General features: G+C 41.5%; 3 protein-coding genes across 3 annotated transcripts in view; all 3 read left to right on the top strand.

Annotated features, from left to right (window-relative positions):
• The window catches only part of LOC117779855 (transmembrane protease serine 9), a 4986-nt gene extending 1463 nt beyond the window's left edge, over window positions 1-3523 (top strand). Inside the window, exons 2-5 of the mRNA XM_034616177.1 lie at window positions 779-1898; window positions 2739-2874; window positions 2936-3232; window positions 3297-3523. Coding sequence (XP_034472068.1) covers window positions 779-1898; window positions 2739-2874; window positions 2936-3232; window positions 3297-3452 — 1709 coding nt within the window. The 3' untranslated portion in view covers window positions 3453-3523. The remainder of the gene's footprint in view (window positions 1-778; window positions 1899-2738; window positions 2875-2935; window positions 3233-3296) is intronic.
• Window positions 3524-13576: 10053 nt separating this feature from the next.
• LOC117782108 (N-alpha-acetyltransferase 20) lies at window positions 13577-15140 on the top strand. The gene is made up of 2 exons (XM_034619067.1): window positions 13577-14629; window positions 14700-15140. Exon 1 carries the CDS (start codon window positions 13596-13598, stop codon window positions 14214-14216), a length of 621 nt encoding a protein of 206 aa, XP_034474958.1. The 5' UTR covers window positions 13577-13595; the 3' UTR covers window positions 14217-14629; window positions 14700-15140.
• LOC117779854 (N-alpha-acetyltransferase 20) lies at window positions 14310-14861 on the top strand. The gene has a single exon (XM_034616176.1). It carries the CDS (start codon window positions 14310-14312, stop codon window positions 14859-14861), a length of 552 nt encoding a protein of 183 aa, XP_034472067.1.
• Window positions 15141-17504: the final 2364 nt, after the last annotated feature.

The raw sequence follows: 17504 nt of genomic DNA, 5'->3' as shown, positions 1-17504 counted from the left end.
TGTTTTAGTTGTAATGTTAATGGGCACTTAATAGTACATAAAGCTGAAATGTACCGATTGCTCCAAGCAACACTTACAGATACACAGATACGTGTTTGCACGTGTTTGGCTTTGGCCGAGGACAAGGCGTAATAGAGACCACGCTGAAGACACGTTGTGCATTTTGAATAAACATTTTTTTTTGTGCAAATGACATTTGCATATTACAAAGGAAACTTTAGCACGCATGCCAAACAGCCAAACGAAAATGTTAGTATTTTCAGCGGTGAGTCACTTAAATTGAATTTCAATGTGAAGCATCGTTGTATCCCTCTAGAAAGCCAAAAGATCGAATTACTCATGTGGCCCAAATCATGCAAACATTTTTATGTTTATTGTTAATGGCACCATTTTTTTGATGGATTTTAAATTGTTATGACAGCTGTCGAGCATTGGGAGAATAACTGAATTGTAGCTGTCAAGTTGTCAGGGATTTGCTTTTATAGAACAGCTTTCAATCGGTTGTTATAAATTAATTTCAAATTTCATCAAAAATATGAATTATTTGTGTATATAATGAATTGTGCTAATTTGTTCAATATTAATAATTATTTTTAAAAATTTCAAATTTATGTCAATAAGTTTTTAAATACATGAAGTAACTTGAACGCTTAGATTTGACTTAAATTGTTGCGCTAGGGAATTAATTTAACTCTTATTGTAACCTTAATCTGCTGTAATTTTTATTTTGTTGTCAATTTATTTTAATATATGACCTTATCTTGTTCTAATTGTAAAGCCTCATTATCGCCTGGCCAAAATCGGAATCAACGACAATTTTTCTTTGATCCCAGCCTCTTTATACTGCAGGCCGGCTTGGCTGGCGGTGGCGCCTGGGAGGGCTCCAGATGCCTAACGGGCAGGGGTCAGCCTGGTGTTTGTGTTCGCATCGGCAATTGCCAGCGATATTATCGCGTTGCGAGGCAATTGTCCTTTATTGCGGTGCGTCAATGGCCGCCACAGAGCTCTTTGGGATTGGGTGCGGATGTTTGCAACTTCTATGATCAGTTGGGTCGCATTAACAATGGCATCTGTTGCACAGATGTGAATTCAAATAACTTTGGCGTGCATCCAATACCAACAACAACAACAGCGCCAACTATGACAACCACTACAGAGAAATCTTCGCAAGCTGCTGATGAAATTGATAGAGTGGAAGAAGCAGAAGGCGAAGAGGAGGATCCAACGAATTTATCACCTGATCAAACTGTGGATAATGCAGGAGTCGAACCAGACCCAGTAGATAGTATCAACAGCGTTGAGGACACACCCGACTTTCAGGATATGAACACCATTGATGCGAATGCACCTGAATCTCAACCGCCATCACCTGCGCCATCGCCAACTCCTCCAACAACTGCCGTTTATCCTTATCAATGGCCATTTGGCAACTTTGCTGGCGGCGTTCCTCAGTGGCCGCCACCGTTGCCCACTCACCCGCCCACACTTGGCGGCTGGCCACCACCGATTCCCACACATCCCCCCAGTCATCAGTATCCGACCCATCCGACCTCACGACCGAATCCCTCCACGCCAAGCACTGTTCTGACCACACGACGTCCCCCAACTCGTCCCTCAAGCCGACCCACCACAACCACCACCAGGCGACCCAGCTATCCGGCAATAACAACTACAACAACACGACGTCCGACGGGTGGCGTCACTGCGGAGGGTTTGCCTCTGCAATGTGGCAACAAAAATCCTGTGTCTCCAGATCAGGAACGAATTGTGGGTGGCATCAATGCCAGTCCACATGAGTTCCCCTGGATTGCGGTGCTCTTCAAGTCCGGCAAACAATTCTGCGGTGGCAGCCTGATAACCAACAATCACATTCTCACAGCAGCTCATTGTGTGGCACGGTAAGTTAATTATTAATTTAATTGAGTTTATTTATTTATAATGAATTATATATTTAATAATGTTGACTTATTATGGAGTACCAGTTTGGTTGTTCTTATATCCTATTAGCTTAAAAAATTAATTAGCTTAAAGCATTGACACAAATTTTCAGAAAACAGTGAGTACATTTAAGTTTGGTACATTTAAAGAAAACCTTTTTTATTTTTTAATACTGTAGATCTATTAAATGTTTTTTTTTTATAAATAACATTTAAATTATCCAGAGATTATCATATGAAATACTGAATAAATACGAGTAAACTCGGAGAATTCTTTAATTCTGTTTACCTAAAGTTTTTAATTACTTTGTCTGATTTTAAAGATGTAGGATGATACCCTTCTTTTGACATCCTCATGTGTGTTTTTTTTTTACCAAAACTATAAAAATAGACAGGCAATAGAAAGAATAGAAATATAGAATAGAAATTTGTATACAAATATAAACGTTTCGAAAACAATTTTTCGAAAACTAGAGCGAATAAATGCTTCAAGTTATATTTTTGTTTAAGCCCGAGAAAAAAAGTTTTAAAATTTGACTCAATTCTACGTCGACATAAATTCAAAATTTTCAATGGGTACTTAATGGGTTAAAGAAAATTTTGTATGTTTCAAACAGGATTTAAATGACCTTTTCATCAATACTAAAATCTTCAGAAAGTTAGTTTAAATTATGAGTAGATTTAACTTTACGTTTTGTCATAATAAATATGCCGACCACTGTACTGAAGGAGAAAAATTTGCTTTTGTGACCAGAGTTGTATTTTTCTAAATAATGTCGATTTTCTCAATTCATTCTTTAGCATGACCTCTTGGGATGTGGCCGCCTTGACTGCCCATTTGGGAGACTACAATATACGCACGGACTTTGAGGTGCAACACGTTTCCCGTCGTATCAAGCGACTGGTGCGGCACAAGGGCTTCGAGTTTAGCACGCTGGTAAGAAATATTAATGATTTTAGTACATAACCCTTTTTACTTAACTTTAACTTCTGCCTAGCACAACGACATTGCCATTTTGACGCTGAGTGAGCCTGTGCCTTTTTCCACTGAGATTCAACCCATTTGTCTGCCTACATCGGCTGCCCAGCAATCTCGCTCCTATAGTGGTCAAGTGGCCACTGTCGCCGGTTGGGGAAGTCTGCGTGAGAATGGACCACAGCCATCGATTCTCCAAAAGGTTGACATACCAATCTGGGCAAATTCGGAGTGTGCTCAGAAATATGGACGTGCTGCGCCCGGTGGCATCATCGAGTCCATGATATGCGCTGGACAGGCCGCCAAGGATTCCTGCAGCGTGAGTTAATTTATCTATTACTTTAACTCTTCTGCATTTTAATATATTTTTTTATTGCTCACAGGGTGACTCTGGTGGTCCCATGATCGTCAACGAAGGCAGCCGTTACACCCAAGTGGGCATTGTCTCCTGGGGCATTGGTTGTGGCAAGGGACAGTATCCTGGTGTATACACGCGTGTCACTTCGTTGCTGCCCTGGATCTACAAGAACATCAAGTGAACACTAGTATTTTAAATAGTTTAAGTCGTGATATATTGTGACATGTGAAATAAACAGCATACGGAAATTGATTGTTGTCTTTGATAGAGAAAAAAGTAAAGTAAATATTTATTTTTCTGTTAGTACATTTTCATTCTAAATACAAATTGTAGCCTATTCTATGCACAATCAACGCATCAACATAATTAATAATCGCGAAAGTGCGCGAAATAATAGTTTAATTAAAATGTTAGGCAGGCGGTCCAGAGTCAGCATTGCCGAATCGCAATATATATTTATTTTATATATATACCATACATTTAGCATTAGTTTTTTTTGTGTACGAAGATGAATGAATCTCTAATGCCACAGACAATGCATATTTTCTATTCTATTGAAAGAGTATTCTATTCGAAAAATAACTACAATGTTAATACATTAAAATGATTATGGTTACTTATAACCACTAATTATTGTTTCCGGATAATGTTTATTGAATTATTAAGAAAGCTTTTTGTTACAAATATTGTGCGTCGCTGTTAGAAGATTGATTCAAACGGGGCCATTTCAGTTATCGATAATTGCTGGCGCTGCTAATATGTTCTGGTGTTAGCTTTATATTATGTCGATAGAGGCCGCCACTGGGTCGCCACAGTACCTCCAGTGAAGGACTCACGAATTTTGAAAATCGGACGCGAAAACGTTTTTTCGTACGTCCGGGAGGTACTGGGTTGTTCCTGCTGCGCCTTTGCCGTGGTCATCCTTAAAAAAAAGCGGGCTTTAGACGGTCGACTGACACTGCGGTTTCCTTGTCGTTCACCTTAACAAGTACACTCTGTCAGTTTGACGTTGAATAACTTCATATGGACCCGAATACGGTGGTTCAAGCGGCTGCTTGACGGCATCGGTTCGAATAAATACATGCGAACACTGCTCGATTCCTTTGATTAAGAACATCTTCTCCTTAATGTGATGCGATGTTTGCGTTGGTCGTACTTGTCGCATATGCTCGAAACTTTGACAGGAATGTAACAGGGTTCGTGTTTGAGTCCAGATCCTCGAAAATTCATTTGGCAAGCGAAGCGGTGCTCCATACAACATCTCTGCAGTGGACGCTTGCAGATCTTGTTTGAAACAAGTACGAAGTCCCAGTAATACTGTTGGTAATAATTGTAGCCACGAAGGACCGGCGCTGCACATGAGAGCTGATTTGAACGATCTGTGCCACCTTTCAATCATGCCGTTGGACTGAGGGTGATACGCCGTCGTGTGTGCGCGCTACCAACGAGTTGAGCCAGCTCCTGAAAATAGCGGACTCAAACTGTGCCTTGGTCGGTAGTAATCGTCTTTGGAGTTCCAAATCGTGCTATCCAAGTGGACCAAAACGCAGTTGCTACCGTCTCTGCTGTTATGTCTTCAGTGGTACGGCTTCAGGCCAGCGGGAAAACGGTCGATCATTGTTAAGCAGTAACGATAACCTTGGTCTAGCGGCATTATCACGATGTCTAGTGTACGTGATCGAATCTTCCACCTGGGACATTGATCTTGTCCGGCAAGAGGTGGTTATGCTTATGTATTTTCGATCGTTGACATGCCATACAGTTCCTGCACCAACTTATAACTTGCCGATTCATCGATGGCCATACGTTTTGACGAATCTGTTGCAGCGTGGATCTCCCACTCGGATGAGACAGATTGTGAACAAAGGCGAATACTTGTTGTCGAAGCGTCTCTGGTACGTATGGTCGAACATACCCAGTCGATATATCGCAGTAGATTGATATATCTTCATCGTAGCGTACTGTTGAAGTTTTAGGATGTACTGTTATGCAGTAATTGTTCCAGTTCTGATCAGCCTCCTGTGCCTGTTTGAACTGCGCCAAATCTACTGTTGTCGGTGAAGTGATTGTACAAAGTCGAGAAAATGCATCCGCGACAGAGTTGTTCAGCCTTTTATGTACAATCAGCGTGGTATATTGCGAGATGAACTTAGTTGTCGAAGTTGTCGCGGAGACATCTTTCGGGGCGTTGCTGAAATGCGTATAATAACGGCTTGTGATCGGTCTTGATGATGAAGGAGCGAGCTTTGCATGTGCTTGAAGTACTTTACAGCTTCGAAAATGGCTAGAAGTTCTCGGTCGTAGGTGCTGTAATTTTCTCTGTTGCTGAGCTTCTGGAGAAGAACAGTGGCTTCCAATCGTCGTCTGATTGTTGCTCTAGAACAGCCCGATGGCAACATCAGATGCGTCGCACTAGGGCAAGATTTGCATTTGAAGTCGGAAATGCAAGAAGCGCTGCGTCGGCCACACTTTGCTTGCAAGCTTCGAAGGCTGTGGAAAGTTCCGGTGTCCAATCAATTTTGCGATGATCGTTCTTTTTGACATCTCGTAAGAGTTCCGATAGGGGAGCCTGCAAGTGCGATGTGTGTGGTAAGCATCTTCGATAATAGTTTATGACGCCAAGAAAACGTCCGAGCTGATTGATGGTTTCTGGACGTGTGTAATTTACGATAGCCTCAATACGATCCGTGGGTGGCTTAATTCCATGCTGGTTGATAACATAGCTAAGGAAACGAACTGATTTAGCTATGTCACATTTACTGAGGTTGACGCATAAGCCGTGCTTACGCAGAATTTGTAGAACTGTGCGAAGGTGTTCTTGATGTTCAGCAGGGAATTTGACATAACCAGTATGTCGTCAATGTAGCAGAACACAAAATCGATTCCACGGAAAATATTGTCCATAAATCGTTGAAACGTTTGTGTTGCATTTTAATCCAAAAGGCATGTACATGAACTCGAAGAGACCAAATGGAGTGCATACAGCAGTTTTTGACGTCGTTTTCGGCCATCGGTATTTGGTAATATGCCTTACCAGGTCAAGCGTTGTGAATACGGTTTTATCGTGCAAGTTCTCGGTGAAGTCGTGGATATGGGCGATGGGATATCGATCCGGTGTCGTGGCAGCATTTAGTTTGCGGTAATCGCCGCAAGCTCGCCAACCGCCATCCTTTTTGGACACCATATGCAGAGGGCTGGACCATGGGCTGTTCGAAGGCCGACATATACCTTGATCAATTAAAAAATTGAATTCCTTCTTAGCGACATCTAGTTTTTCACCCGCGAGTCGACGGGGACGATCTGACACAGGACAGCCGTTAGTCTCAATATAGTGACAAACGTCATGCTGATGTGTAGTTTTTAAGGACGGATTTGTGACATCGACGAATTCTTGAAACAGGTCTTGTAGGTTGAGCATAGATTGGACCGTTGAAACAGATGGTTGTTTTACGTCTGTCAAACATGCGGGTGTCGAAAGTCCTGTCAGAGAATCAATTAAGCGCTTATTTGTGAGATCAATTAGCAAGTCATATTTAGCTAAGAAATCTGCGCCAATGATTGCCGTTTGTACGTCTGCGATGATGAAGGGCCATGTAAAGTTACGACGGAGTCCCAAGTTCAACTTTTCTATTTGAGTTCCGTATGTGAAAATCGGCGTGTGATTCGCTGCGTATAAGAGAAGATCGCCTTGTTTGGTCTTATGTTTTACCAACGCTCGTGGTATTACAGAGACCACCGATCCGGAATCGATGAGATATTTGGTGCGGGATGATTGGTCACTAATATGTAGTCGGCGTTCGGTTATGTAAATGGAGTTGTCGCTGGTTGAGGTGTTGCTGTCGCCGGCCAGCACCGTAGACGACAGCTGATTTAGTTTAAAGCTGGTTGATGAAGTGAGCATGGCAAGCGACATTTTCGTGCATTATCGCCAAACTTCTGGTGGTAAAAACAGAGTGTTGTCTGTTGCGTGTCGGCTTGACGATCGGCGTTTCCTGAACTAGAATTCTGCTGATCCGTGCAGGACTGCGTGACTGATTGCGGCCTCGGTTACGAGACTGATCACGAGACTGATTGGACTGTAGGCGCTTGATGTCTTTTGCATGTTCTCAAACTTTGAGTCAGAAAGCGCAAAGAGTCTGAAATCTCTTTCAGATTGCCAGAGCCGCCAACAGCGTTTACTGTAGCTCCGCAAGTGGAGGGCACTGTAGCGAGGACGAAATTGCGTAAGTAGTGCTTGTGCCGACAGCTTCGAGCATCTTGTCAGCGAGCTTGGCCAGCTTACATATGTCATTCTCATCCCACACTGAAAGTAGCGGCCGAATCGTCTGAGGCATTTCTGCTAAAAACAGACTGCGTATTACGCTTTCACTGCCAGGATCCGGAGCGAGGCGGCGCATATGAGCCAGAATCTCGGATGGTTTTAGGCCAGAGGTTCCTCCACCTTGCAGAAGACGTCGCAACTTAGACTCTGGAGATTCGGCGAATCTCTGCAGTAGACGTGCCTTCAATGTATCGTATTTGTCCGTATCAGGTGGACGTACAATCAAATCTTCTATCGACGATACCACATCCTCTTCGAGATGCACTGCAACGAAGTCAAATCTGTCAGTGTCATCGCTAACGCTGTGCAAGAAACGCGCGTTCCACTTGTGCAAACCATATCTCAGGGCTGTTGCGTAAATTTAGGCAGATGAATTTTGGCACGTTGCGGCGGTTCGTGGGGCGCATTTTGCACAGGAATGTTTGTGCGGAGATCTCTAGCTGTAGCTGCAAATCTTGAAGCTGCTGGGCCAATGCGTCCGGATTAGCCATATTTGCAATTTGATTTTGATTTTCTTCTTCGCAGAAACTTAGTCGCCTTCCTTTTAATGCGCGTAAGTTGTAACGCGGTGCGTGCATACAAAATGGCGGGTGTTTCACCACCTGATGAAATCGACCGCAAGACTTCTTTGGCAAAATGTATTTTTTTATGCTGCACTGATGTAGATTGTCGCAGATCACGTCGGGGTCACCACTATGGTTACTTATAACCACTAATTATTGTTTTCGGATAATGTTTATTGAATTATTAAGAAAGCTTTTTGTTACAAATATTGTGCGCGTCGCTGTTAGAAGATTGATTCAAACGGGGCCATTTCAGTTATCGATAATTGCTGGCGCTGCTAATATGTTCTGGTGTTAGCTTTTATATTATGTCGATAGAGGCCGCCACTGGGTCGCCACATGATTATGGTTACTTATAACCACCAATTATTGTTTTCGGATAATGTTTATTGAATTATTGCTTTTTGTTACAAATATTGTGCGCGTCGCTGTTAGAAGATTGATTCAAACGGGGCCATTTCAGTTATCGATAATTGCTGGCGCTGCTAATATGTTCTGGTGTTAGCTTTATATTATGTCGATAGAGGCCGCCACTGGGTCGCCACAGTACCCTCCAGTGAAGGACTCACGAATTTGAAAATCGGACGCGAAAACGTTTTTCGTACGTCCGGGAGGTACTGGGTTGTTCCTGCTGCGCCTTTAAGCCGTGGTCATCCTTAATAAAAAAAGCGGGCTTTAGACGGTCGACTGACACTGCGGTTTCCTTGTCGTTCACCTTTAACAAGTACACTCTGTCAGTTTGACGTTGAATAACTTCATATGGACCCGAATACGGTGGTTCAAGCGGCTGCTTGACGGCATCGGTTCGAATAAATACATGCGAACACTGCTCGATTCCTTTGATTAAGAACATCTTCTCCTTAATGTGATGCGATGTTTGCGTTGGTCGTACTTGTCGCATATGCTCTCGAAACTTTGACAGGAATGTAACAGGGTTCGTGTTTGAGTCCAGATCCTCGAAAATTCATTTGGCAAGCGAAGCGGTGCTCCATACAACATCTCTGCAGTGGACGCTTGCAGATCTTGTTTGAAACAAGTACGAAGTCCCAGTAATACTGTTGGTAATAATTGTAGCCACGAAGGACCGGCGTTGCACATGAGAGCTGATTTGAACGATCTGTGCCACCTTTCAATCATGCCGTTGGACTGAGGGTGATACGCCGTGTATGCGCTTGCTACCAACGAGTTGAGCCAGCTCCTGAAAATAGCGGACTCAAACTGTGTGCCTTGGTCGGTAGTAATCGTCTTTGGAGTTCCAAATCGTGCTATCCAAGTGGACCAAAACGCAGTTGCTACCGTCTCTGCTGTTATGTCTTTCAGTGGTACGGCTTCAGGCCAGCGGGAAAAACGGTCGATCATTGTTAAGCAGTAACGATAGCCTTGGTCTAGCGGCATTATCACGATGTCTAGGTGTACGTGATCGAATCTTCCACCTGGGACATTGATCTTGTCCGGCAAGAGGTGGTTATGCTTATGTATTTTCGATCGTTGACATGCCATACAGTTCCTGCACCAACTTATAACTTGCCGATTCATCGATGGCCATACGTATTTTTGACGAATCTGTTGCAGCGTGGATCTCCCACTCGGATGAGACAGATTGTGAACAAAGGCGAATACTTGTTGTCGAAGCGTCTCTGGTACGTATGGTCGAACATACCCAGTCGATATATCGCAGTAGATTGATATATCTTCATCGTAGCGTACTCGTTGAAGTTTTAGGATGTACTGTTATGCAGTAATTGTTCCAGTTCTGGATCAGCCTCCTGTGCCTGTTTGAACTGCGCCAAATCTACTGCTGTCGGTGAAGTGATTGTACAAAGTCGAGAAATGCATCCGCGACAGAGTTGTCTGTGCCTTTTATGTGTACAATCAGCGTGGTATACGAGATGAATCCTAGTTGTCGAAGTTGTCGCGGAGACATCTTTTCGGGGCGTTGCTGAAATGCGTATAATAACGGCTTGTGATCGGTCTTGATGATGAAGGAGCGAGCTTCGAGCATGTGCTTGAAGTACTTTACAGCTTCGAAAATGGCTAGAAGTTCTCGGTCGTAGGTGCTGTAATTTTCTCTGTGTTGCTGAGCTTCTTGGAGAAGAATCCCAGTGGCTTCAATCGTCGTCTGATTGTTGCTCTAGAACAGCTCCGATGGCAACATCAGATGCGTCGCACACTAGGGCAAGATTTGCATTTGAAGTCGGAAATGCAAGAAGCGCTGCGTCGGCCACACTTTGCTTGCAAGCTTCGAAGGCTGGAAAGTTCCGGTGTCCAATCAATTTTGCGATGATCGTTCTTTTGACATCTCGTAAGAGTTCCGATAGGGAGCCTGCAAGTGCGATGTGTGGTAAGCATCTTCGATAATAGTTTATGACGCCAAGAAAACGTCCGAGCTGATTGATGGTTTCTGGACGTGTAATTTACGATAGCCTCAATACGATCCGTGGGTGGCTTAATTCCATGCTGGTTGATAACATAGCTAAGGAAACGAACTTCTGATTTAGCTATGTCACATTTACTGAGGTTGACGCATAAGCCGTGCTTACGCAGAATTTGTAGAACTGTGCGAAGGTGTTCTTGATGTTCAGCCAGGGAATTTGACATAACCAGTATGTCGTCAATGTAGCAGAACACAAAATCGATTCCACGGAAAATATTGTCCATAAATCGTTGAAACGTTTGTGTTGCATTTTTTAATCCAAAAGGCATGTACATGAACTCGAAGAGACCAAATGGAGTGCATACAGCAGTTTTTTGGACGTCGTTTTCGGCCATCGGTATTTGGTAATATGCCTTTACCAGGTCAAGCGTTGTGAATACGGTTTTATCGTGCAAGTTCTCGGTGAAGTCGTGGATATGGGCGATGGGATATCGATCCGGTGTCGTGGCAGCATTTAGTTTGCGGTAATCGCCGCAAGCTCGCCAACCGCCATCCTTTTGGACACCATATGCAGAGGGCTGGACCATGGGCTGTTCGAAGGCCGACATATACCTTGTTCAATTAAAAAATTGAATTCCTTCTTAGCGACATCTAGTTTTTCCCCGCGAGTCGACGGACGATCTGACACTGGACAGCCGTTAGTCTCAATATAGTGACAAACGTCATGCTGATGTGTAGTTTTAAGGACGGATTTGTGACATCGACGAATTCTTGAAACAGGTCTTGTAGGTTGAGCATAGATTGACCGTTGAAACAGATGGTTGTTTTACGTCTGTCAAACATGCGGGTGTCGAAAGTCCTGTCAGAGAATCAATTAAGCGCTTATTTGTGAGATCAATTAGCAAGTCATATTTAGCTAAGAAATCTGCGCCAATGATTGCCGTTTGTACGTCTGCGATGATGAAGGGCCATGTAAAGTTACGACGGAGTCCCAAGTTCAACTTTTCTATTTGAGTTCCGTATGTGAAAATCGGCGTGTGATTCGCTGCGTATAAGAGAAGATCGCCTTGTTTGGTCTTATGTTTTACCAACGCTCGTGGTATTACAGAGACCACCGATCCGGAATCGATGAGATATTTGGTGCGGGATGATTGGTCACTAATATGTAGTCGGCGTTCGGTTATGTAAATGGAGTTGTCGCTGGTTGAGGTGTTGCTGTCGCCGGCCAGCACCGTAGACGACAGCTGATTTAGTTTAAAGCTGGTTGATGAAGTGAGCATGGCAAGCGACATTTTCGTGCATTATCGCCAAACTTCTGGTGGTAAAAACAGAGTGTTGTCTGTTGCGTGTCGGCTTGACGATCGGCGTTTCCTGAACTAGAATTCTGCTGATCCCGTGCAGGACTGCGTGACTGATTGCGGCCTCGGTTACGAGACTGATCACGAGACTGATTGGACTGTAGGCGCTTGATGTCTTTTTGCATGTTCTCAAACTTTTGAGTCAGAAAGCGCAAAGAGTCTGAAATCTCTTTCAGATTGCCAGAGCCGCCAACAGCGTTTACTGTGTGCTCCGCAAGTGGAGGGCACTGTAGCGAGGACGAAATTGCGTAAGTAGTGCTTGTGCCGACAGCTTCGAGCATCTTGTCAGCGAGCTTGGCCAGCTTACATATGTCATTCTCATCCCACACTGAAAGTAGCGGCCGAATCGTCTGAGGCATTTCTGCTAAAAACAGACTGCGTATTACGCTTTCACTGCCAGGATCCGGAGCGAGGCGGCGCATATGAGCCAGAATCTCGGATGGTTTTAGGCCAGAGGTTCCTCCACCTTGCAGAAGACGTCGCAACTTAGACTCTGGAGATTCGGCGAATCTCTGCAGTAGACGTGCCTTCAATGTATCGTATTTGTCCGTATCAGGTGGACGTACAATCAAATCTTCTATCGACGATACCACATCCTCTTCGAGATGCACTGCAACGAAGTCAAATCTGTCAGTGTCATCGCTAACGCTGTGCAAGCGAAACGCGCGTTCCACTTGTGCAAACCATATCTCAGGGCTGTTGCGTGTAAATTTAGGCAGATGAATTTTGGCACGTTGCGGCGGTTCGTGGGGCGCATTTTGCACAGGAATGTTTGTGCGGAGATCCTCTAGCTGTAGCTGCAAATCTTGAAGCTGCTGGGCCAATGCGTCCGGATTAGCCATATTTGCAATTTGATTTTGATTTTCTTCTTCGCAGAAACTTAGTCGCCTTCCTTTTAATGCGCGTAAGTTGTAACGCGGTGCGTGCATACAAAATGGCGGGTGTTTCACCACCTGATGAAATCGACCGCAAGACTTCTTTGGCAAAATGTATTTTTATGCTGCACTGATGTAGATTGTCGCAGATCACGTCAGTCACCACTATGGTTACTTATAACCACTAATTATTGTTTTCGGATAATGTTTATTGAATTATTAAGAAAGCTTTTGTTACAAATATTGTGCGCGTCGCTGTTAGAACCCATTTCAGTTATTAATTGCTTCGATATGTTCTGGTGTTAGCTTTTATATTATGTCGATAGAGGCCGCCACTGGGTCGCCATGATCTTTATTGTGGCGCCACCTCTTGTCTTTTTTGAGAAGCTTTTTTTGGTGCCACCTCTTTTCTGATTGTGAAGCTTCTTTAGCGCCACCTCTTGTCTGTATTTCGAACTCTTTTTGGCGCTCTCTATCGCCAACGCTCGGCAAGTTTGACAATTCTCTGCATATTTTTTGCGATTACGCTGGTAAACTTTGAAAATTATTATATAAATCGTTGAATATTTACTTCTGAACTTCTATTTACTTTAAATGTTATAATGTTCGATGTCATCAAATCTCTGAAGACTAAAAGCACACACCTAAAAAGAGATAATTATTTGATGATATTCGATTAATAAGTATAACTATAATGTTTACATGGAAAATATATAGCATATTTGAGTTTTCACTCTAAAATATATCTGATGGGATATAAAAATTAACTAAGCAATCGCTTTAATTAAATTTTCTGTTTCATCCCAGCTATAAAGACGATTCGGATTACGAGTATGACAGCATTACGGGAATTTGTTTTGCAGGATCTTTTTAAGTTTAATCGGATTGTCTTTGATCCGCTAACCGAGGTTTATCCGCTTTTATATTTCTACAATAAAATTTTGGAATTTCCATTATTGGCGGAAGTTGCCGTTGCTCCCGATGGACAAATGATGGGATTTCTAATTGGTAGTCGTCAAGTTGATGGTGCTGATAGAGTTGGTGATGGAAAGGATCTCGATTTGAATAATAATCATGGTCATGTGTGTACTTTATCCATTAATCATGACTATCGTTGCTTGGGACTGGGCACACATTTAATGAAGCGATTCAATAACAGACTGGAACTAAAACAAGACTTGTTTGTTGATCTTTTTGTGCGCAGTCGAAATGTAAATGCTATTAGACTCTATAAATCGCTTGGCTATGTGATCTATCAGAAGCTACCTTGTTTCTATGGCGATGATGATGGCTATGATATGCGATTGCCGTTGTCGCGAGATGTGGAACGCAGATGTCTGCAGAATCAGGAATATCTAATGGGGATTTTATTTCTGCTGCTGCGACTGCCGAGAAAGTATCTTATCAGTCTCTGGCATGCTCTGCTTAAGCTTTTGACGAAAAAATTGTTTTGACTTAAATGTTTTTGTGAATTCCGACAGTCTCAATTTAAATGATCAAAATCTTTTTGTTCTATACTCGAAATACATTTGTTTTCTATTTGAAAGATGACTTGTCTACGAGAGATGCACCTCGAGGATTTGTTTAAGTTCATTGCCTTGGTCTTTGATCCGCTTACAGAAGTATATCGCCTTGGTTTCTTTATGCGTCATCTTGCCCAATGGCCAGAACTGGCGGTGGCTGCCACAACGCCCGATGACCACTTGGTGGGTTTCATATTTGGCAAGTGCGTGGACGGCTCAAAGGATGACACTTTGCTGCACGGACACGTTTGTTCCTTGACTGTTTGCTCGTATTATCGCCGTCTTGGTATTGCTTCGATACTCATGAACTATTTTGCATGGATTTTGGATCTAAGGAGTGCCTGGTATGTGGATCTGTATTTGCGATGCAGCAATACTTCCGCCTATAATCTCTATTGCTCCCTGGGCTACCAGATGCGACGTATTCTACTCGAATATTATCCTGGTGATCCGGAAGAAGATGCCTACGACATGAGAAAACCGCTGTCGATTGATGTAAAACAATTATCCTTGGCCTTGGCCAGCAGGCATCCTGTACGCCTGCCCTTGGATGAGGATAGCGATGACGAATATTAGGGAGTGCTTGTTGGTGGCAAGGCATATTATTTACTCAAATCTTTCCTGGCATTCATTTTCAATTTGTTCAACTAATTAAGCAAAAAAAAAGAAAAGCTCAATTGCGCAAAATTTCAACGGCAGCCAAATTTCCGCTGACGCACAAAACTAAACTACAAATCTTATGGTCTAGCTATATAGATATAGAAACATGGATACAACTATAGCTGCTAAGAAAAAGACACGTACTTGCGCCTTAACGCAGTTTTTTATGCCAGACAAATTTAATTGAAAATACAAACGAAAAACAAGTAAAATAAAACAAATTAAAAACATTGAAACACTTGCGACGCGTCCGTTTCAATGGTCAAGGCTCACGTTGTGGCTTTTTTTATTGGCCAGAGTTGTTTCTGTTTTTTTCTGTTTATTTTTCTTAAATATGCGACAAATAGCTGCTGTTTTGGGGCGGTTTGGGGGGCAGCCAATTTGCATGTCCAAAAAAGCTCGGAATGATTTTTATAATTCACGCAACTTGAAACGCAAATAATGCCAAATTTCTTTCAGTGTCGCTGTCAATAGTTCTCTTATTATTGTTGTTATAATTGTATGTTTCATTCAATTTGGCAGCGTTGGGTGCAATGAACTTTTTATGGCAATTTCTCTGGGTTTGTCTTGCTTTATGTGTTCTGGTCTTTATAATCGGAAGACATATGTTATTGTAGTTTATGGTATTAGAATTAAAATTGTTGTTTAAATAAGTAAAATATAGATTATGCCGCAATTTCTTAAATTTGTATAGTTCAAAATAAAATAAAGGATAACCCCAAACAAAGTTAATTAATTTTATTTATTTTTAAATTACATACAGCTAAAACTAATTCGAAATTATTAAGTAAAAGATAGAAGACAGCTTTCGATTTAAAAGAGATACTTTTATTATATTTTTTACAAGCTATGTTTTACAAATTAATTATAGTATATAAAAAACGGATATTTTTTACAAATAAATAAAAAAAAATATAATTCATTTTTAATAAATTATTTATTTCTTGTAAATACAATTTAAAAAAATTTTTTTTTAAGTATTTCATTTAAATTTCATTAAAACGTCATTTCAATTGAATGTTGTTCGATCTTTGATGGGCGCACCCATTTTATAGGCAATCTGTCGGCCACATGAAAGCTTCAGATATTCAAATATACAAGATCGTAATTCAAATATTCAAATCTTTTACGCTCTTCTAATGAGGTTAATGTTCGAGGCACGTTGACTCTGACTCTGACTCAGACCAATGCGCTGTGCGCTTTTCAACAATCTATTTATACGATTTAATGGCGCATTTTGCACAAAAATAAAGTAAAGTACTAACCAATTTGTACACGTATGCATCCCCATCCCATTCCATCTTATATATAGAGGTAAAAATGATTCTATTTATGTACAATCAACGCATCAACATAATTAATGATCGCGAAAGTGCGCGAAATAAAAGTCTAATTAAAATGTTAGGCAGGTGGTCCAGAGTCAGCATTGCCGAATCGCTATATATATTTATTTTATATATATACCATACATTTAGCATTAGTTTCTTTTGTGTACGAAGATGAATGAATCTCTAATGCCGCAGACAATGCATATTTTATAAGCTATATATTTAAAAAGTCTGGCCGGGTTTACGTTTTGTTTCCAAAAAGTAGACATATATTCACCATATATATATTTTAGCTTTCAGTCTTTTTTTTATATATTTCAAGCATATATAATTTATTTTGACATATTCCCAGCATGTGGTCCCATTGCAGAGCCTCAAGACTGACCAAACCATTTGCAATCATTCACGTGGCATTCAATCTAAATTGAACACATTGTGTGCATGATATTTGGCGGCTGTTGGTCTAAGTTTTCTATATGTATTCGCTATATATATCAACTGATTCAACTCTTTTGGGTATACATATACTAGATAGTTCCCTAGCGGGCACGAGCTGCATGCGCCTATTTCTTTTTAAGTTTTCTTTTTGGCGTTTCGCTTTTTTGGCAAACGATCAATTTGACAAAAAGCTGAAGCATATTGCCAGTGCTATATACAATTTAAGTACCAGATGGATACAGTCACCGCCAAGTTTATAGATACAAATTTGATTTGGCTTAAATCAAGAAATTCTATTTTCTTAACTCTATTAAATATACCTATAGAATATACTAAATTTAAAATAGTTCATGATTATTTAAAATTATAAAAATTTTTAAAGAATAATTCCATTTTATGTTTAATTTTTTTAATGTTTCCAAAGAAACCGGAAGCAGCCGTTTTTAAGGCTTTTGCTGGTGATCGTTATGCAGCCTTTCTATAATAAAGTATCTTTAAATTTTTTAGCTTTTCCTAAATTTTTTTCTTTGTAGTTAAAGTCCCTTCCTGTCTCGAAGCAACCGATTTGCACCTGACTTTCGAACTTGAGAGAGACACGAACTAGAAATATCGAAAAACGTATGTGTGTAAAACGAGCACAGAGCAGCCATAATTTATTTAATGCTGTACAAGAACCTTTAGCTTAGTAAGTTGCTGATGCTGCCGATGCTGTATGCTCATAAGTACAAATAAATAAATAAATAAAAAGTACAAACAACTGCGAGTGATCGCCCACTGGCCGCTTGCTCAATTT

This window comes from Drosophila innubila (genome assembly GCF_004354385.1).
Source record: "Drosophila innubila isolate TH190305 chromosome 2L unlocalized genomic scaffold, UK_Dinn_1.0 4_B_2L, whole genome shotgun sequence".
Lineage (NCBI taxonomy): Eukaryota > Metazoa > Arthropoda > Insecta > Diptera > Drosophilidae > Drosophila > Drosophila innubila.
This window is presented reverse-complemented; position numbering and strand designations above follow the sequence as displayed.

What these genes read in the sequence shown, in the direction of transcription:
- LOC117782108 (XM_034619067.1), top strand. Translation starts at nt 13,596, where the DNA reads ATGACAGCATTACGGGAATTTGTTTTGCAGGATCTTTTTAAGTTTAAT.
- LOC117779854 (XM_034616176.1), top strand. Translation starts at nt 14,310, where the DNA reads ATGACTTGTCTACGAGAGATGCACCTCGAGGATTTGTTTAAGTTCATT.